Genomic DNA, 21,158 nt, shown 5'->3' on the forward strand with positions numbered 1-21,158 from the left:
AGGGAAAGCTGCCGTTTAGAGAAGACTGCCAACTAATGAGGAGAAAAGGAAAGATAGAAAAATTACTAATTCACAACCACCAATGTAATACTGATTTAGGCAGGAGTCGTTAATAAATGCCCAAACCATGAGGAACATTGTCTTTGTGTCACCTCATAGTAGTATCACCTTACAGCTTACTAATTGTTACCGAAAGGTAATTACATTTAGGTATGTTAGAAGGCCTGGTGTTTTGAAGCTCTGAGACAACTGTCTCTCCTTGTTTAAGATTTATTGTTTATTATATTTGATGAATTGCATACTTTTTTGATGTATATTTTGTTGCATATACAGATGTAGTCAGTACAGCCTTTGCTGAAACCAAACATAGTCTTTGCTGCCTCAGCCAGGTAGAATGTGTGGTGCAGTGGAAGCTTAAACTCCAAAATCTGACATCAAAGCTCGTTTATAAAGCTGTCACACCTGGTAGTTGTCTACACTTTAGTCTGCAGCTAGGAATGTTAAATTTGTACTAGTTCTGAAGTCAACACATGGTCACTTAAGTTCTTTGATTTTGCTTTGATAATTTACCTTTCTCTTAGGTGAGCATGTGTCACAGAAAGATTGTATAAGATACAGTAGACCTTGACTAACTGCTTTCTGTGCTCTAGTCAGCGGTGGCAATGTTTAGATGATGAATATCTTAGTTTATTTATTTATTTATTTTTTTGAGACGGAGTCTTGCTCTGTCGCCCAGGCTGGAGTGCAGTGGAGCAGTCTCAGCTCACTGCAAGCTCCGCCTCCCAGGTTCACGCCATTCTCCTGCCTCAGCCTCTCCGAGTAGCTGGGACTACAGGCGCCCGCCACCACGCCCGGCTGATTTTTTTTTTGTATTTTTAGTAGAGACGGGGTTTCACTGTGGTCTCGATCTCCTGACCTCGTGATCCGCCCACCTCGGCCTCCCAAAGTGCTGGGATTACAAGCGTGAGCCACTGCGCCCGGCCGAATATCTTAGTTTTTAGGTTCTACGTGAACCAGTAAATGATTTCTATGCTGTTGCCCATGTCTTAGAACAGCAGATGCAGTGGATGCAATTCTTACCTCCTATGAAAATGAGTTGAACGCTAATATATTTTTACCTTAACCTTTAAAATCACATCTTCTTTTCTTTCTGCAGGCATGCTCAGTCCCTGGCTGCGCTGCAGGCTTACTCTCACTGGTTAGCACAGTATTGCAGTGAAGTTCACCGGCAGAACACGCAGCAGTTCGTGACACTCATCTCTACTACCATGGATGCAATCACACCTCTAATCAGCACCAAGGTCTCGAAACAGCAAAGCCTACCTTTTATCTAACTCTCTGTCTCTCCTGTTCCTATACCCATTTACTAGAAAATCTAAATATGACACAGAGTTAGACCCATAAATCTTTCTGCTGTTATACACCTGTTTTATTTCATGTTCCTTTTTAGTTGTAGCCTACATGCATTCAAATACAACTTTACTTTTTTAGTTATCTAAGTTCCACATGAATACATGCTCACTGTGAAAAAGTAAAATGTCGTTCAGATTTCCAGACTAAAAAGTTCTGATACCTCTGAAACATTTTCCTTCGCGCCGTAAGCACAGTTGGGCATTGGTTGTGCAGGCACACCTCGTTTTATTGCACTTCCCTTTATTGCGCTTCACAGATACTGTGTTTTTTACAAGTTGAAGGCTTATGGCAACCCTGCATCAAGCAAATCTGTCAGCGCCATTTTTTGGACAGTATTTGGTGCTTCCGTGTGTTACATTTTGGTAATTGTTAGAATAGTTCAGACTTTTTTGTTACTATATCTTACAGTGATTTGTGATCAGTGATCTTTAATGTTACTATTGTAATTATTTTGGAGTGCCACAAACCAGACTGCAAACTTGATTGATAAATGTGTGTGTTCTGACTGCTCCACTAATTGGAGGTTTCCTCATCTTCCTGTCTTTAGGCCTCCCTATTCCCTGAGCCATTTAGTAACCCTACAATGACCTTTACGTGTTCAAGTGAAAGGAAGAGTCATATGTCTCTTACTTTAAATAAAAATCTAAAAATGATTAAGCTTAGTGAGGAAGGCATGTCAAAAGCCAGGATAGGCCAAAGGCTCTTTTTGTTGTTGTTGTTGTTGTTGAGACGGAGTCTCGCTCTGTCGCCCGGGCTGGAGTGCAGCGGCATGATCTTGGCTCACTGCAAGCTCCGCCTCCCGAGTTCACGCCATTTTCCTGCCTCAGCCTCTTGAGTAGCTGGGACTACTGGCGCCCGCCACCATGCCCGGCTAATTTTTTTGTGTTTTTTGTAGAGACGGGGTTTCATCATGTTAGCCAGGATGGTCTTGATCTCCTGACCGCCAGCTTTGGCCTCCCGAAGTGCTGGGATTACGGGCGTGAGCCACTGCGCCCGGCACAGCCAAAGGCCCTTGAGCCAAACAGCCAAGTTGTGAATGCAAAGAAAAAGTTCTTGGAGGAGATTACAATTTCTGCTTCAGTGAACACATGAGTGATGAGAAAGCAGAACAGCCTTATTGTTGTTGATATGGAGAAAGTTTCAGTGGTTTGGATAGACCAAGCTAGCCACAACATTCCCTTAAGCCAAAGCCAAATCCAGATCAGGCCTTCAATTCTGTGAAGGCTGAGAGAGATGAGGAAGCTGCAGAAGAAAATTTGGAAGCTAACACAGGTTGGTTCATGAGGTTTAAGGAAAGAAGCCATCTCCAGGATGAAGCAGCAAGTGCTGATGGAGAAGCTGCAGCAAGTTCTCCAGAAGTTCTAGATAAGATCACTGCTGAAGGTGGCCACACGAAACAACAGATTTTCTGTGTGGATGAGACAGCTTTATACTGGAAGAAGGTGCCATCTGGGACTTGGATAGCTAGAGAGGAGGAGTCAGTGCCTGGCTTCAGAGCTTCAGAGGACAGGCCAACTCTCTCGTCAGGGGTCAGCTGCAACTGGAGACTTCAGGTTGAAGCCAGTGCTCATGTATCATTCTGAAAATCCTAGGGCCCTTAGGAATTATGCTGAATCTACTTTGCCCGTCTCTATAAATGGAACAACAAAGCCTGAATGACAGCACATCTGTTTACATCATGGTTTACTGAATATTTTAAGCTCATTATTGAGACCTGCTCAGAAAAAAAGATTCCTTTCAAAATCTGCTGATTGGCAATGCACCTGGTTACCTAAGGCCTCAGATGGAGATGTTCAAAGATATTAGTTTCCATAGTTTAAATGAATGGACTACCATCCATATGGATGGTATTTGTCCATCCAAAGATATAAATATGGACTACCATCCATTCTGTAGTTCTGTAGCCCATGGGTCAAGGAGTAATTTTGGCTTTCAAGTCTTATTGTTTCAGAAATACATTTCATAAGACTATAGCTGCCATAGATAGTGGTTCCTCCAATGGATCTGGGCAAATAAACTGAAAACCTTCTGGGAAGGATTCACCATTCTAGATGCCATTAAAGACATTCATGATTCACGGAAGCAGATCAAAATATCAGCATTAATGGGAGTTTGGAAGAAGTTGGTTCCCCGCCTCATGGATGACTTTAAGGGGTTCAGGACTTCAGTAGAGAAAGTAACTGCAGATGTGGAAATAACAGGAGAACTAGAGGCAGAGTCTGAAGATGGGATGGAATTGCTGCAATCTCAGGATCAAGCTTGAACAGATGAGGACTTGCTTCTTGTAAATGACCAAAAAAGTGGGTTTTTGAGGTGGAATCAACTGGCGAAGATGCTGTGAACATTATTGAAATAACGGAGGATTAGAATAACACATAAACTCAGTTGACGAAGCGGCAGCAGGGTTTGAGAGGACTGAGTCCCACTTTGAAAGAAGTTCTACTGTGGGCAAAATGCGATGAAACAGCACTGCATGCTCCAGAGAAGTATTTCATGAAAGGAAGTCAATCGATGCAGCAGACTTCATTGTTGTCTTATTTTAAGTAATTGCCACAACCACCCCAACTTTGAGCAACCACCACCCTGTTCAGTCAGCAGCAGTCACCTTCAAGGAAGACCCTTCACCAGCAAAAAGATTACCGCTCTGAAGGCTCAGATGATTGTTAGCATTTTTAGCAATAAACTACTTTTTAATTAAGATATGTACATTGTTTTCTTAGACATATGCTATTGCACACTTTATAGACTACAGTATAGTGTAAACAAAACTTTTATATGCATTGGGAAACAAAAAAATTAGTGTGCCTTGTGTTATTGCATAATTTGCTTTATTGTGGTGGTCTAGAGCTGAACCTGCAGTATCTCTGAGGTATGCCTGTATGTCCTTCCAGACTTTTTTCTCTTTTTATGTAATAAGTAATAAATAAGTTTGTAGATAGCTAGAGATATAGCTGCTTTTGCCTAACAGTATGCCTTGGTTTTCCTTTACATATGTAGAGCAACTTCAGGTTTTCAAAATGTCTGGTGCTTTTTTTTGTGTGTGAGGATGTATAATAATTTTCCTATTGATAGAAATGAGTTCCTTTTACGTCCATCTTACATATGCTAGTGGGCCTGTAGGATAGATTCCTGGAAGTGGAATTACTGAGTCAAAGGTTATATCCATGTTAAAACTGGACAGATTCTATTCTGTTATCCTCCAAATCTGCTATATTACTAGAGCATATATGTGCTTATTCTTTGAATTTTTTTTGTAGTTTTAGTCATACATAGCATTTTATACATTTTTAAACAATGTATTGTTTTAATAACAATGTGTTGCTTTCCATAAATTTATGTTATATTTATAATTATAACTTTGAAAATAGTTCTGTCCCGTCAGGAATATGTTTCATTATTTTCCTAGCCATTGCTGGACTTCTAGGTCTGCCTCCCGTAAAAAATAAAAAATTATTATAAAGAATTCTGAAATGCATGCATTCATGAATGTAGCTTTACCCTTTTAGGTAATCTTCTTAGAGTAAGTGGTGATAGGTAATCTTAGAGTAAGGGTTAAAGGTTAGGAATATTTTGTGACTTTGGGAAATCATAGTAATTTTTTTTCCTGAAGTAATTCTGCCTGCCTTGACTTTTTGGTGTGCTGTTTTTATCTTGGTATTACCAGCATTAGGTCCCATCTGTAACACGTTTTTCTCCTTTGCTAATTTGAAAGCAACAGTGGTAATTGAACCAAGTATTTGATAGGCATGCTGAAGGGAAAGCAGTAGGAGAGACTGGCCTGAGTGTTAAGGCACAGAAAACTGGGGGGCTCAGGGAGATCTTGGCTCTGCTGGAGCAATTAGTGAGGTGAAGAATTCTAGGACCTGGATGACATGCCAGGGAGTGTGATTTAATAGCTGATAGGGAGCCACTGCAGACTCTGAGCTGAGAAGTGCCTGAGTTCAAGGCTGCTGGTGACTGTGAAGGAGGAACGGGAGGAGGTGATAATGGCTGCGGCAGGAGCTGTGGACATGACAGAGAAGATGGGCTTCTCTTGTGAGTCATCATAGGAAAAATTCTCGAGCTAGATAGAGCCTAGGTGGTATAATTTGGAAACCAAGAACCACACGTAGCTTGTGGCTGCCTCAGCAAAGTTCGAATCCCAGTCTTACAGGGATGTGGTGAGCCGACGTGCCCTCTTCCCTCTACAGGTCCAAGACAAGCTGCTGCTATCTGCGTGCCACTTACTGGTCTCACTGGCCACCACCGTGCGACCCGTCTTTCTGATCAGCATCCCTGCAGTGCAGAAAGTATTCAACAGAATCACTGATGCTTCTGCCATGCGACTTGTCGATAAGGTGAGGCCCCAGAGCTCCCCCGGGGTCCCCAGGGCTGTGTGACTGAGACCCAAGGAAGCTGAGGAAGAAGAGTCTGGCCTTTGATTTTGTACTCAGAGCTTACAGGCTGTACCAGCATAGACGGATTTCTAATGTGTGTGGCACTGACACAAACTCAGTGATTCTCATAGTGCCCATTCTAAGGCAGGCAGTCAGTGTGCTGATTCAGGAGTGGAAAAGCACCTCCCAGTGTGCAAAAAGGTTTTGCTGCTTTGCAGCCTGGTAATTTCGGCCAGTGTTGTGAGAGTTCTCTTTGCGTTCTTTCTGATTCAGAGCAGTCTGGTTTTTGTTGTCACTGTTTTGTGTGTGTTCTTTGGGGTTGAGAAGTGCCAGGCAACTGCATTTTCTTAGAATCCTCAAAGGAGGCTCAGGCTAGAAGTTTAAAAACCACCTAACAGGAGGGAGGGCAGAAAGGTTTGAAGAGGATACCAGAGGGCACCAGGATGTGATTGCAGGATGTGACCTGGTGCTAGGGGCATGGATTGTCATGGATTCTCCTGCAAGTCCTGCTCTAAGTAGCTTCTCAGAGGACTCAGAAGCCACCAGCTGAGCAATGCCTGAGATTCAGTGTCTGCAGTGTGATTTCTCCCTCTCTAATACTTCAAGTATCAGATTAGAGAGGAAACGAGAGCTCCAGGAATGATGATTGAGGTTGGCTTTGGGTTATGCTAGACCTAGACATGGTGCTATTACTTCATTTCATCTTCCTCCCTAAGTTGCCTTCCAGTTGGACCAAAGACCCTGCCCAGGTTATAAGAAACGAGCCTGGGGGCTAGGGTTCCAGGTGTGCAGCCAGCGGGTGCTGAAGGCTGTGTTGGGCATGCCGCTCCGCTGTCTTTGGCTCTTTGACCTCTGATGGATGCCTTTGGGGTCTTTTGTAGGCCCAGGTGTTGGTGTGCCGAGCCCTCTCTAACATCTTGCTGCTTCCGTGGCCAAACCTTCCAGAGAATGAGCAGCAGTGGCCTGTGCGCTCCATCAACCACGCCAGCCTCATCTCTGCACTCTCCCGGGACTATCGCAACCTGAAGCCCAGTGCTGTTGCCCCACAGAGAAAGATGCCACTGGATGACAGTAAGTGACCCCTAGGCTAGGACAGCTGGGGAAGGAGGTAGGCAGGCATTGTTCTTTGTGGCAGATGAGATTTGCCCCGGAGGCTCCTGAGGTGAATTTTTTTTTGTCCACAGTCCCACAGAGGCTGAGCAGGAAGTCACACTCGGGGGTGGAATCCTGCTACCTATGGAATTCAGTTAAGACAGCAGCCAGACCTATTTCCCGAATCAAACTGTCCCTTCTCTTATTTAAAATGTAAAAAATGCTGGAGCCCTAAGAAAAAATGGAAGACACTGGTGATGGTGCCTTCTGTCTATAAAATACATCTTAAGGTGGTTATTGATCTATTTCAGATGCTTGTGTAGGCAAGCAAAGCAGTTCACCTCTACACGCTGGGAAAATGCGCTCAAGAACTGTTTTTCCAGATTGGTTTCAACCTTTTTCCAAATACAGATCTTCCAGAGGTTTTGAAAGATGGCACTTGAAGTTTGCTTGTTTATATTAAAGAAAGAGGGAAAAAAATGAATAAGGAAATATATCTTTGAAATAACAAATAGTACTGAAATATTTTAAAAATACGATCTCCTTTCACAAAAAGAAAATAATAGAACATTATTAGATGGTGCCATTTATGGAATGTCAGCAAAAATGCTTGTGAAATGTCAGAAATAGTAATAAATACTATACTCTTTAAAAAACACTACTTTTATAACCAGGAAGATTAACATATGTGCATTGTACAAATATATTAAAATAGAATAATATAAAGAAGGAAAAAATAACTCCTAAATCTGACCAGTTTTAATACTTTAGAAAGTAACCATTTTAACCATGCTGCCTTCTTACCTTCCCTTTTCTATTTTAAAATATGCTTCATGGTTACATAGCTGGATGAGAGTAGCTGACATATTGAGGGTATACTGTGTACTAGGCTCTTGCCTTGGTGATTTTATATTCATCGTCAAGTCTCTGGCTATGCCAGCATCAACTTTCAAAGTCTGGTGTTGGTCTCTTCCTGGTTCTAAGTATTTTTCAAAAATCAGTAATTCATTCAGTTCTCACATCAGCCTTATGAGTTCGGCACTGTTATGATCTTGATTGATAATTAGCATGAGGAAGCTGAGGTCTAGAATTATTAAGGAACTTGCCCAGGGTTTGCATCCAGCTGTTGTGGAGTCACGCTTTTTCATGTGTAATGGTCTCCTTTCCGCACTTTGTCTTACATGGGAGTTATGTTGGTCAGCATGGGCGAGGATGTGCTCAGTGGTAACAAACAACTCCAAAAGCGTAGTGGCTTAATACAAGAAGAAAAAGGGTATGTTGTTTGTACTATATGTCCAGCTTGGGTCAGCAGAGTGGGGAGGTCACATAGGGACCCAGGCTGTGGAAGGCTCCATTTCAGTGTGTTCACTCTGGAAGGGATTGTGGTGAATTGCGTAGTGGTTCTTAAAGGTCTTGCCTGAAACTAACACTACTTCCACCTCTATTTCCTTGGCCAGAGCCAGCTACATGGCCTTGGCTTAACTTAGAGGGCTGGGAAGTGTGATGCCACTGTGTGCTGAAAGGGTTTGCAGTGTAGTATGTGAATGACGTCTTCAGTATGCTGACTGTGTGCAGGCACTGGGTTGAGCACTTTGTATACATTATTTCATGTAACTTCCTGTGTAACCCTGTAACCCTGTGAGGTATGTCTTATCCTCATTCCACAGTGTTGAAATGAAGGTTGGAAAGTTTCATTTTTCTTATCTCAACTTTATACTTTGAAAAAAAATTCCAAAGCTACAGACTAGCCAAAGGAATAAGAAAATGATGAACAACTGCATTTCTCTCACCCAGATTCACTAATTGTGAATGTTTTGCCACATTTGTGCTCTCTTTTCTGCAACACACTTTTTCTTAAAAGCCAGCTGTTTAAGTTGCAGATAATTGACACCTCATCTCTGAATACTTAACCTTTGTATCTATATAGAACAAGATATTAAACATTGTTACAATAATGTTATTTAACATGTAGCCACATTAGCACTCTTCCCAGTTGTTACCAAATTGTTCTTTTTTGCTTTTAAAAAATCCAGGATGTAATCTAGGATAGTTTTATTGTGTTTGGTTGTTGTATCTCTTTAGTCTCCTTTGATCCAGAAGAGCATGCCCAGTTTTTGTCTTTCGTGACATTGGCATTTTTGTAGCGTCCAGGCCTGTTTTCTTGTCATGTGTCTCCTAGTCTTGTTTTGCCTGATTGTTTCCATAGGTTGTGGTGTAGTGGTGCATGTTCGTGTTCGCATTTCCTCTTGCATTGCTTCTGTTTGTCCCGTCGTTGGTGATGCTCAGTCTGGGTGCCTGTTGGGAGTAGGGCCTGCCAGTCTGTCCATTGGGAAGGTGCTTGGCAGGTGTAATTGCTCAGGACTGTAGAGAAAGTGGGCGAAGTCAAGAGTTGGACTTGGGTCTGAATGGCTCCGGCTCCTGTGTTCTGCACCACTTTGCCATATTGCCTCTTTCTTCTTGAAAAAAAAAAAAAAAAAAAGAGAGAGAAAAGGTTTTTAATGGTTTTATACTATCCTGTCTCATGAAGTACAGCAGTTATCCACCCCATTCTCCTATTATTATATACTTATAGTGCTTTCAATTTTTGACTCGCATATTTTTTTAAATACATCTTTTGTCCTCGTTTGAATTTCCTTAAATGCCATAGGTCAGATTTTGGTCTCTTGACTGTTGGTTTTTCGCCCTAAACTGCTTCCCCTGTTGCCTGTGCATTCTTGAGGAAGTGGCTGCCCCGAGTGCGGTTTCCTGGCTGAGTGGAAGTCCACGTGCTTGTAGTTGTGGACGGCTCCCTGCTCAGCAGTGTGGGTGAGCCTTGCCTTTACTCTCCAGTGTCACTGTGACTGGGGGACCAGGACCAGGCCTGTGGCAAGAAGCATCTTCCTTCATCCTCAGCCCTGTGAGTGGGGCGATGCTGTCTATCCACGTTTTCAGATGAGGCGCAGCAGGGCCAGGCCTGCCTCCATCCGCCTCCTGAGCATGTCTTCTTTCTGCCGTACCCCCTCCTCAAAGCTGCGGCAGTCCCACAGAGGCTTCTGAGCACTGGGGTTCGGGGAACCCAGAGAGTGCTGCCAGGTGGGAGGCAGCTCTCAGGGCAGCTCTCAGCCCAGCTCTGGCTCAGCCTCTGGTGGTCGCCAGGGTTGAGTCTGCTAGGCTCAGGCTGAGCCATGGGCGTCACCTTAGGGAGGCTGGTGGGAATGCATCTTAAGGGGGTGACTCCACTCACGCTGGGAACAATGGCAGCATCTCCGTCCTGGACCTTCTTAGATGGCTGGCACACTGCTAGCATCGTTCAGGACCTTGTCTCTAATCCCCACTGCAGCACTGCAAGGGTGGGGTTGTCGGCTCTCCCAGATGGATGAGGGTCCTGGCCACAGCACGTAGCCTTCAGATGATCACCTGTGGTTCATAGCCAGGGCTCTCTGACCTCTGGCCTGTTTGCGGCCCACTACATCTGTTTTCCCTGTGTGCCATATGGAGTCAAAAGTCATCTCAGGGTTAGCATTATATATTGTCAGTAACATAAGAACAGTAATTATATGCCTTATCAAGCTACAGGGCTAATAGGCCAAAGATGGATCAGGCAGGTTGTTCCTGCAGCCAGCACCATTACATGTGCATGGCAGGTGTTTGTGGGATTACTGGGCTGGAGTAGCGTCCCACTGAGGGACAAGGTTTGAGCTGCATGTGTCCGTCCTGGCCTGTGACCTTATGACACTCATTTTTCTTACCAGTCTATTCACCATCTTTTAGATTTGATTAAATCCAAGGCACCCAACCTGGGGGTACATTTATTTATCTTTTTTCTTCTGTGGACTTGTTGCCGATGGCCAGAGGCAAAACAGAGGCAAAAACCTGAGCAAGCAGGCAGGCAGGCATCTTCTCCCTAACACACACACCAGGCTTCTGGAGTCCTGGCAGTAATAATAGTAAAAACAAAAACTAAAACATAAAGAGAGGAGAATTTATATTGTAATCAAGAGACTATTCCTTTAGTGAGACTCGTGTGATCATCTTCTTGGTACCTTTGCAAGTTTCTTCCCCCTCCCTTGTGTCTCCTCTTACCGTGCTTTCTCCCCAGACAGCTTATAACCTGCAGCTCATCTTGATTTGCAGCCAAACTGATTATCCACCAGACACTCAGCGTCTTAGAAGATATTGTGGAGAATATCTCGGGGGAGTCCACCAAGTCTCGACAGATTTGCTACCAGTCGCTGCAGGAATCCGTTCAGGTCTCCCTGGCCCTCTTTCCAGCTTTTATCCATCAGTCAGGTAGGAGCTGGCCCAGAGGCCCCCACTGGTGGGTGGTGCTAACAAGGGCCAGAATGCCCACTTAGATCTGTAGAGCACGCTGAGTCGGTGCAGTACAGGCCTTGACTTATTCCATGCAACGAAAACTGGTACTGAAGGGAAAGGGCAGTGATGTTTATTTGCGGAGTCTGGGGCAAAGGCCCTTTGGAAAAGTGAGCGGAGCTCTCCATATGGGCCTTGGCACCTACAAGAGGAGGCAAGAGAGCTTTTTTGGCTTAGTTCTCCTCATTTTGTGGCAAGGTGCATTTGCCGAGATCGTTCCCCTCACCCTTGTCTGTCACTGTCAGTGATAGAGGGCCTCTCTAGCTCTGTGGATGTACTTGCCCAGCTCTCATGACAGCATTATAGTAGTCTTGTCAGTTTTACAAGAGAAATATCAGGCACTTCTCAGTCAGCAAATACTCATTGCCTCTTGCAAGCAGATTGCGTGCAGTTAGGGCTGAAACACGCTACACAAGATAATTGTTGAGATCTGGAAGTGAAACTGTCCTATATGTAACCATTATTTTCTGCAATTAATCCATTTAATGGACCAGGGCCATGCAACCTAAATACACCTTCATTATCCACTTTCAACCACTTAACCCCTGACCCAGCTGCAGGGATTATTAGTCATAGGGGGAAATGGTTTAAGCACTCAGGTGTTGACCCAGTTGAGTAGTTTCATCAGTGTGGGCACAAAGTGATCCTTCTTCAGTGAAATTGACCATCACTGGATGTCTGGCAATGAGGGAGGGTTCGAGATGACCTTCATTTCCTGTAGTGAGCCACCAGGTGGAGGTTCCCTATACCAGAACTATTTTCTCAGCATGTCCCTAATCATTTTCCACTTTCCGTCATTGGCCCTGATGGTGTTGGGGAAATGTTTTCAGCAGGAAGCTGTAGAGAAAGCTGATAGTGGAGATTTCAGGAGTAGGTTGATGAAGCCCAGGGTTCTGGTTCTCACTGTGTGCAAGCCTCTGACGGTGTCTCTGCCCCTTTCCTCAGATGTGACTGATGAGATGCTGAGCTTCTTTCTTACTCTGTTTCGAGGCCTTAGAGTACAGATGGGTGTGCCTTTCACTGAGCAAATAATACAGACTTTCCTCAACATGTTTACCAGGTAAGCACAGACCTACCATCTATGGTTTTCAGATTCAAGGGAGAAGTAGTGGGTCTGGCGACAAAGTGTGGCGTTTTGCTCCTGTTCTGCACTTGCCACAGCATGGGTTTTCATGCTGGCCCTCAGAGAAACATGTGGTTGCTCACTGTGTGGCTTTCTCCTCTGTAGAGAGCAGTTAGCCGAGAGCATCCTCCACGAGGGCAGCACGGGCTGCCGGGTGGTGGAGAAGTTTCTGAAGATCCTGCAGGTGGTGGTCCAGGAGCCAGGCCAGGTGTTCAAGCCCTTCCTCCCCAGCATCATCGCCCTGTGCATGGAGCAAGTGTATCCCATCATTGCCGAGGTAGGGGCTCAGGCGGTCCCCTGTGCGGCGCCCCCATCTCCAGACTGGGAAGGGAGTGAGATTTCGCAGAAAATGCATTGTGTTTTAAAGTTCATTTGTTAGTTTAATATGCTTGTAAAGTAGTTTCTGCCAAGGAATAAGGCCTTTAGTGTGGTACAGCCTTTTTATATTGATTGAGTTCATTGGAGCTAGTCTAGTGTAAGCATAGCAGTTATTCCACAGGGTCAGTTGCTAAGATCAGTCTCTCGTGGCAAATTTTATACCTTTAAGAGACTCTGGTTTTCTGTAGCAAACATTCTAACATATGTACTTTCCTATTAGAAACATTCATGGTCTCGAGGATACAAGGCAAGTTCTTGAAACCATTCAAACAAACCTTTCAATGTTACAGGAAAGCCCTTTGTCCTTAGAAAATAGGCAGGCACTCAGCATAATAAGACCCGGAATAAGTATAGATTTAATTTCAGTTTTTTTGGTAATAGTCATATAAATAAGAGCTAATCTTTAACTGTCTGAACTGAGACTGGGACAGGTCTGGTTGCTGTGCATTACGAAATGCACTGGGCCTATGAGGCTTCCTCTGTGGATGCTTGTGGCCCCTGGTGTCTATTTAATTTTAATCAAGGCTGAACTGAGTATATGTGGGCCTTCTAATTTTGAATTCTGCAGAGACATTTGGAATAAGGGATTGGGGGAGTTGGATTCAATGAGAAAACACTGCAGAGCCTGACCCTTCTCCTCTAACTCCTCTCAGAATCCTGGCTGCTGGGAAGGAGGAGACTGGCCCAGAGAGCCTGGCTCCCAAGTGTTCTTTAAACCCTCCCCTTCTGGGGAGCAGAATCGCTTTAAGGCGTTGGGTGTGTCTTTAGCCTCTGTGGTTGTGTAAGACCAACAGGTTAGTGGGACAGCATTTTTTATCATGGGAAAAGGAACAAGCAAGAAGATCTGACAGGTCGAATAGAACAGAAAATCCATACTCCTAATTGTTCATCCACTTGGTAGCTTTTTTCTAGTGTAAAAGCTGAGTGCTCATCAGAAAAAGGGGCCCTTGGCACTGACCTGTGCATTCTCTCTCAAATGTGGGCCATGTCTTTCCTGAAGAACTCGCGGTGTGAACCGCCGACTCCAGGGACTGGATGTCTTTTGCACAGGCAGTGACAGGCATGTGGATGGAGTGTTGACATTTGGCTTGCTGTCACGAGGCGTCTCCTAGGCATCTTTGCTGCCCTGGGCCCAGGCCGGAGCAGCTCCGCAAGCTGCAGGTCTGAGCGTCTATGTGTCTCTGCAGCGTCCCTCCCCTGATGTGAAGGCTGAGCTGTTTGAGCTCCTTTTCCGGACGCTCCATCACAACTGGAGGTACTTCTTCAAGTCCACCGTGCTGGCCAGTGTCCAGAGGGGGATCGCTGAGGAGCAGATGGAGAATGAGCCCCAGTTCAGTGCCATCATGCAGGTAACGTGGGGGCAGGGGTGCTGCCAGGTGACTTCCTCTAACCTGGCCACTGCAGCGAGTCCTGTCTTTGAAGCCCCACAGTCTCGGGTCTGAAGCTCAGTTCTGCCTCTTAGTATTGATGAAGTTAATTAATTTCTTGGAGCCTCAGTTTCTTCATCTGTAAAGTGGAGCTAATGTTGCCTGGGTCACAGGTTTGTTGTGAGGTTAAATGAGATGACATACACAGAGTGCATGACACTTGGAGATACTTGATAAACGTCAGTTCCGCTGACCTCATAGTGCTGTTTCCCCAAGGGTAAAGAGCCTGCCTACGCCAGAGTCACCCAGGGCCTTCTTAGCGGGGAGCTGCCTGAATATGAGTTTATGAGTCTACGCAGGAGGGTCTCAGACCTGCACTGTGATTCTGACTCTGACTATGCTGGGAGAAACACTGCCCTGGGAGGGAGCATTCGCTTTCAGGGCAGATGTAGCTGTCCATTGGAGAGAGTGCACTGTCTGGGAGCTAAATAGCCCTTGCTGTGGAAGACTGGGATGGCATCCCCTCGCCCAGACAGCCAGCCTGCTCTGTGGCTGCGTCAGGCACGCTCCCAGGGTCTGCACTCAGGTGTCTGACGGTCTCATCTGAGTCTAGCTAGGGGAGTCTCTTCCGGTTTTTTCAGTGCATGCTTTTCCTCATGGGGAAGCAAGAGGGATTTCCACCCTCCCTCCAGCTCCCTACTAGCACACAGCATGCACATGGGCATGCACGTGCACATGCGCGCACACAAACACACTCACTGACTCTTGTGTGGCAGTTCTTTTCAGGCATGTGCCTTTGCCCTGGCCTTCCCATCCCTGGCACCCAGCGAGGCCTCAGGTCTGCAGTACTCAAGTGTTTGCGCCTCTCCTGCCTTTCTCTTGAACCCTGTCCTTGCCTGGAAGACTTCTTTGGCAGGCTGGTGCCTGGTCCCCGCTGAGGGCTGGTGAAAGGCACTTTGGAGAATAGTTTCACAGTTTGGCAGTTTCTTTTAAAGTTAGATGTGTGGTTACTGTATAACCTAGCAGTCTCACTTCTAAGTATTTTACCCAAGATAAATGAAAGCATATGTTCACACAACTTGTACACTGATGTTTGTAGAAGCTGTTTCATAATTGCCAAAAGCTGGCTGGGCGCGGTGGCTCACGCCTGTAATCCCAGCACTTTGGGAGGCCGAGGCGGGCGGATCACGAGGTCAGGAGATTGAGACCATCCTGGCTAACACGGTGAAACCCCATCTCTACTAAAAAAAAAAAAAAAAAAATTAGCCGATCGCGGTGGTGGGTGCCTATAATCCCAGCTACTTGGGACGCTGAGGCAGGAGAATTGCTTGAGCCCGGAAGGCAGAGCTTGCAGTGAGCCAGGATCTCGCCATTGCACTCCAGCCTGGGCGACAGAGCGAGACTCCATCTCAAAAAAAAAAAAAAAAATTCATAATTGCCAAAAGCTGGAAACAATTTGAGTATCCGGCAGCTGAATGAATGAACAGGCTCGTGCGTGCCTCTAAGGGACTGGCACTCGGCAGTAAGCAAGCATGGATTCTCGGTACAATCAGCAGCATAGATGAGTTTCACATGCATTCTGCTAGGTGAAAGACGCTAGATGCCAAAGGCTACGCATGGTAGGATCCCATGCCATTCTATGACATTCTGGAAAAGGCAGAACCACAGAGACAGATAATGAGCAGTGGTTGCCTTAGGGGTGAGGGTGTGAGGGGACGTTCCGGGCGATGGAAGTGTCCTGTCTTGGTTGTGATGGTGGTGGTACAAATCCACAGGTAGGTCAGAATTCATAGAAAGGTAAACCTCAAAAGTTTTACTCTGTTATACTTCCATGAACCTAACTTTAAACAGTAAATAAGTGGAAACTATTGGTCATCATGGAGATCTCATCCCTGCTGCAGGGATTACAAGATCCCCCTCTGGTAGCTTAGGGCCCAGGGACAGAATGACAAAGCAGTCGCCACTTGTTTTGTAGGGGGGTCCTGCAGACCACCGGCCTCCCCCACTGCCCCCATGGTCACTTTCTATTCTTTCTATTGGAGCAGGGCACTTTGTGTTGGTGTGCGGGGTGTTTGTTTTTGCCCCTGAACTAGTAATTTTTTTTTTTTTTTGAGACGAGTCTTGCTCTGTCGCCCAGGCTGGAGTGCAGTGAGTGGTAGGATCTCAGCTCACTGCAACCTCTGCCTCCTGGATTGAAGTGATTCTCCTGCCTCAGCCTCCCAAGTAGCTGTGATTACAGGCGTCCGCCACCAAGCCTGGCTAATTTTTGTATTTCTAGTAGAGACGGGGTTTTACCGTGTTGGCCAGGCTGGTCTTGAACTCCCACCCTTCAGTGATCCGCCCACCTCGGCTTCCCAAAGTGCTGGGATTACAGGCCTGAGCTTCTGTGCCCGGACTGAACTAGTAACTTTTATACCCAGGAATTCCAAAGCAGTTTAAAAATACTTTGCTTAGCCCCCAGGCAGAGGCTTAACCTCCAGGTAGAGGCTCCATGAAGGAGCCTGTAGGGCTTATGGCTTATGAGACAGGGGCTGCAAGGAGAAGGAGGGCAAGGGAGGGGATTGCTTGGCTTGAGCGGGAGCAGGCAGGCAGGCTTTGGTGTCTGCCACGATTGCTGAGGGATTTGACTAGAGGTGTGAGCTTCTTGCTTCAAAGCCAGGTCTTGTGATGGGTTTCTAGAGGTTCGTTACAAAAGGTATATATGAGACCATAATAAGAAGCAAGACCCAGTGGGGAAAGCATGAGCTCTGAGACTTAGGAGGAGCGTCGCAGAGGTCTGAGCTGGTGGGCCAGAAGCATCAAGACAATGGGTACCCTGGCCCTGGCACTTGGTCTTCTGACATGGGGTAGATGCTCCAGAAGTGCTTGGTCTTGCAGTTTATAAAATGGTGGTCTCATTTCCTAGGCTTTCGGACAGTCCTTTCTCCAGCCCGACATCCACCTTTTTAAACAAAATCTCTTCTACTTGGAGACTCTCAACACCAAGCAGAAGCTGTACCACAAGGTAAGTGCCCCAGCTCTTGGAAATATTCTTCCATCAGGGGCATCGTGGCCTGCGTCCCATCCTCAGGTTACTCACCGGAGAGTGTGACGGAAAGTGGATGGGACCCAGGATAGGCCCCTGGGGGCCGGCTGCCGCTCACCTGGTCTCTCTGCCTGCAGAAGATCTTCCGGACTGCCATGCTGTTCCAGTTTGTGAACGTGCTGCTCCAGGTCCTGGTCCACAAGTCCCATGATCTTCTGCAGGAGGAGATTGGCATTGCCATCTACAACATGGCCTCAGTCGACTTTGATGGCTTCTTTGCCGCCTTCCTCCCAGAGTTCCTGACCAGCTGTGATGGCGTGGATGCCAACCAGAAAAGTGTGCTGGGGCGGAATTTCAAGATGGATCGGGTGAGGAGAGAAAGAGGCCGGGCTAAGAGGAGGGCAGAGTGGGCACTCAAGCCTGGCACCTGTGCAGCAAGGAGGGGGCACATTGAGGCCTCTGGGCGTAGTCTGTGCCCACCCTGCAGCTTGGTGGCAGCTTACGAGATGCCTGCTGACCCGGTTCTGTAGCCTGATTGAGGGGCACAGCCTTTTCCCCATCTTGGTGTCTGTAGCACATATGTTCTTAGTCTCAGCCATGGAGGTCCCGAGTTCCTGGCTCTGCAGCCCCTCCATTTATCTTGGCATCTTTGTTCATACCCAGGGCCCTGCCGTTCTCCCTCCTGGGTGACGAGCCCCGGTGGGGCCAGCATTGGAGTGTGCCCAGGCTTGCATTCAGGCTAAGATGGTTGGTGCTTGGGAGCTGCACTTCTGGGGACCCAGATTCCCTGGCTGTCTTGGGCTCTTTCCAGACTGGCCCCAGCTCAGCTTGGGCTGAGTTGCTGCCAGGTCCTGGGAGGAGCCCTCCTAGTACTCACCCTTTTGTCCCACCTCTGCCACCTGTGCAGGGACTGTCAGGTGGGCTGTCCCCACCCGTGTAGCACCTCGGTGGGAGCTGGGTGCTGCTGGCTCTCGGTGTCCATGAGGCCATCTTGTTGGAGCCTGACAGTGCCTGGGGCCTCCTTCCTCATGGGGCTCATCTGTTCTCTTCTTCCTGTGTCAGGTGACCAGGCCTCTCTCTTGCCTGATAGGAACTTCTGGGAACTTTTCCTTGTACCACTTTATACTTGATGAAATTAGGAGAAGAAATCGCTTTCTCCCTGGTCTTCCTGGGGTTCTTGACCTGAGTCCTCTGTGAAGCAGCTTGTCCATGGCTCCACCGTAGTGCTCAGATGCACACACTGCTCTCGCTGGTGCAAACCTGGCCGCCTGCTTTCCTCATTTGCCACGTGTGGCAGGGAAGCTTTTGCTTAGACTCATCCTGTTCTCCTTTGTCTTGGGATCTTCCTTTTCTTGGGACTTTTTCTCTCCTAAGCCTCTTCTAGTTCACTTCAGCCCCTGGATATGTTTTTTCCTTTTTCTAGAGGCCAGATCCTAATACTTAATGAGCGGCTTCTAACGACATCAATATCAGTCAACTTTTTGATTTAAAGCTGTGGTTTCAAAATCTAGTTATAGGCCAGGCGCGGTGTCTCACACCTGTAATCTCAGCACTTTGGGAGGCCAAGGCGGGCGGATCACTTGAGGTTAGGGGGTTTGAGACCAGCCTGGCCAACACGGAGAAACCCTGTCTCTACTAAAAATAAAAAAAAATTAGCCAGGTGTGGTGGCACACGCCTGTAATCCCAGCTGCTTGGGAGGCTGAGGCACAAGAATCTCTTGAACCCGGGAGGCAGAGGTTGCAGTGAGTGGAGGTTGTGCCATTGCATTCCAGCCTGGGCAACAGAGCGGGACTCTGTCTCAAAAAAAAAATCTAGTTGTATCAGAAGCACCTGGGGTGCTTATTAAAAATGGAGAAACAGACTTCTGTGTTCTACCCAGGAAATTCTGGTTTGGCATTTGGGAGCCACTGATTTAAAAGACATCCCTTAGTTGGTTTTTTGAGGGTAAAATAAAAGAATCACCATCTTCCATTCAATCACTCACTGTGTGTTTGAAGCCAGCTGCTTCTCAAGCCCCGGGCCAGGAACTAGGGCACCAGTCCCAGCCTTCACCAAGTCTTTCATGGTAGACAGGCCAATACAACGCCCTCTGTGGACCACACAGTGCCAAGCATGTGACATGTCTTGGCTCGAGTAGGCCTTCCAACAAGCCTCTGAAGTATGGGTCCTGTTACTCCCCCATTTCACAGATGGCGGGGGCTCAGAAGGTGAGCAGTTCACAGAACTTGGAAGTGGTAGAGCTGCGAAGCAGGAGGCAGACCTGGGTGTTCTGGCCCCAGAGCCTGCACACACTCCCCAGAAGCAGAGAGCTCAGGACAGAGGCGCTGACCTGGCTGCTGGGGCCAGGAAATAGGAGGCATCTGTGCAGACTTTGGGAAGAGGCAGGCTTTGAATGGAGTTCTGGAAGAGGAATAGTGGTTGGGCAGGAAAATGAACTTGGTCCTGCTCCTGGGTCTGCTGGGGCTTGCTGGGCCTGTTTGAGTCCTCACCGAGACCTACACTGAAAAAAAAAGCAGGGTCTCACCATGTGCGTGACGGCGGAGGTCAGGGCCTCACTTCTGGTCCAGGGCTTTCCGTGGCCCATGCTGCGCCCAGCGGGACAGGCCTCGGGACTGTGTGTGCTGCTGCTCAGGTGGCTCTCGAGTGGCAGGGGCGGCCTGGAGCCCCATGGGTAAGGATTCTGCAGACATTGCTGGGTGTGCACGTCACCTCGAGGGGCCATGGTGAAGAAGAGGGCTGTCACCACAGCCATGTCTGTGTTTGAGGGGCCGGACTCAGGAGCAAGTGTGTTGGTCTCTTCAGTGTGAGCTGGGGCCAGCTTCTTTATGGTGCAGCGCTTTGGTCTTTCTGTCCTTAGACTAGTGGTTCTGGTAGGGCTTGGTGGCAGCCTGGTGGTGAGGACTCAGTGAGTTGATGTCTGTATGTTGATTGCAGCAGTGTCTGGCACCCAAGAGGCCCTAGGGATGTATTCCTCTTGTTCTTTTTCTCCCACAGCGCCTGGCACAGCCTCTGTGACACGCAGTGCAACAGTGAATAGAAGTTTTGAGTTTTAGAAAGTGCTCCCCTATCTTCAGTGCACACTCTGGGATGGAAGTAGCTGTTGGGGTCTGGTGGGTGGGTGACCTGGTGTGTTGTCGGCTGCAGCTATGCCCCTGCCTTCCAGGACCTGCCCTCATTCACCCAGAATGTGCACAGGCTGGTCAACGACCTGCGCTACTACAGACTCTGCAACGACAGCCTGCCCCCTGGCACTGTGAAGCTCTAGGCCTGCTACTGCCTGGGGACACAGACTTCTGCTGCTGCCACCTGCGCCAACCCTACCTTCCACCACAGATGTCTCCTAGACGGGCCTCGGTCACACTCCTTGGCTTCTCCCACCGCAAGCAACGCTGCCTGCCTCTGCCGCTCCTCCACATCTTGCCGCTGCCCAGCAGAGCTGGCTTCTGGGTCCACCTGAGCACTGGATGGTGCTCCCAGGGCGTTGGAGCAGGCGGAGGGGTGTGTGGCCAGGTACTAGGAGGCACCGGGAAATCCCGCGGGGTGGCCCATGCAGACCAGGCGCATGTGGGTCATGGGGCAGAATCGCCAAGGACAGCTCACGACAGTGCCACCTTCTCACCATTCCAGCCAAGGAGAGATGTGACGTCGGAACTGCTCTGGCACTTCTGTCAAGCCTCCCCCGCCCCAATTGCCTTGAGATCTCTGCTCTTTGTCAGAGATTTGCAAAGACTCACATTTTTTGTTGTTTTCTCATCATTCCATTGTGATACTAAGAAACTAAGAAGCTTAATGAAAAGAAATAAAATGCCTATGTTGTTGTTCTAGAAACCCTGGCTGGGGAGCTGCTTGCTACTCACAGCCTCCTTGAGGCCGGGTTCCCAGCAAGGCACATCGTGGTGGGAATGTGGGCAGTGCGGCTTGGAGTGGGCTGGCTCCTGGCATCTCCCACCTTCTAATGGTGTCTCCCTGACTGCTCTTACTCAGTGAGGGGAGGGGAGTCCCTCACTGACAGTTGGCCAGATGACGGAGGGAG

General features: G+C 47.5%; 1 protein-coding gene across 8 annotated transcripts in view; it reads left to right on the forward strand.

The window, feature by feature from the left end:
• Window positions 1-20,953, forward strand: part of XPO6 (exportin 6) — a 114,321-nt gene extending 93,368 nt beyond the window's left edge. For 5 of the 8 annotated variants that reach the window (XM_063611970.1, XM_063611971.1, XM_063611973.1 and 2 more), the window contains 9 exons: window positions 1,157-1,301; window positions 5,604-5,750; window positions 6,671-6,860; window positions 10,995-11,150; window positions 12,177-12,291; window positions 12,460-12,631; window positions 13,920-14,081; window positions 17,005-17,103; window positions 17,262-20,953. In XM_063611970.1, coding sequence (XP_063468040.1) covers window positions 1,157-1,301; window positions 5,604-5,750; window positions 6,671-6,860; window positions 10,995-11,150; window positions 12,177-12,291; window positions 12,460-12,631; window positions 13,920-14,081; window positions 17,005-17,103; window positions 17,262-17,654 — 1,579 coding nt within the window. In that variant the 3' untranslated portion in view covers window positions 17,655-20,953. The remainder of the gene's footprint in view (window positions 1-1,156; window positions 1,302-5,603; window positions 5,751-6,670; window positions 6,861-10,994; window positions 11,151-12,176; window positions 12,292-12,459; window positions 12,632-13,919; window positions 14,082-17,004; window positions 17,104-17,261) is intronic. The other 3 variants (XM_055233220.2, XM_055233221.2, XM_063611975.1) reach the window with 2 other exon arrangements.
• Window positions 20,954-21,158: the final 205 nt, after the last annotated feature.

The sequence above is a fragment of the Symphalangus syndactylus genome, chromosome 11 (assembly GCF_028878055.3).
Source record: "Symphalangus syndactylus isolate Jambi chromosome 11, NHGRI_mSymSyn1-v2.1_pri, whole genome shotgun sequence".
Lineage (NCBI taxonomy): Eukaryota > Metazoa > Chordata > Mammalia > Primates > Hylobatidae > Symphalangus > Symphalangus syndactylus.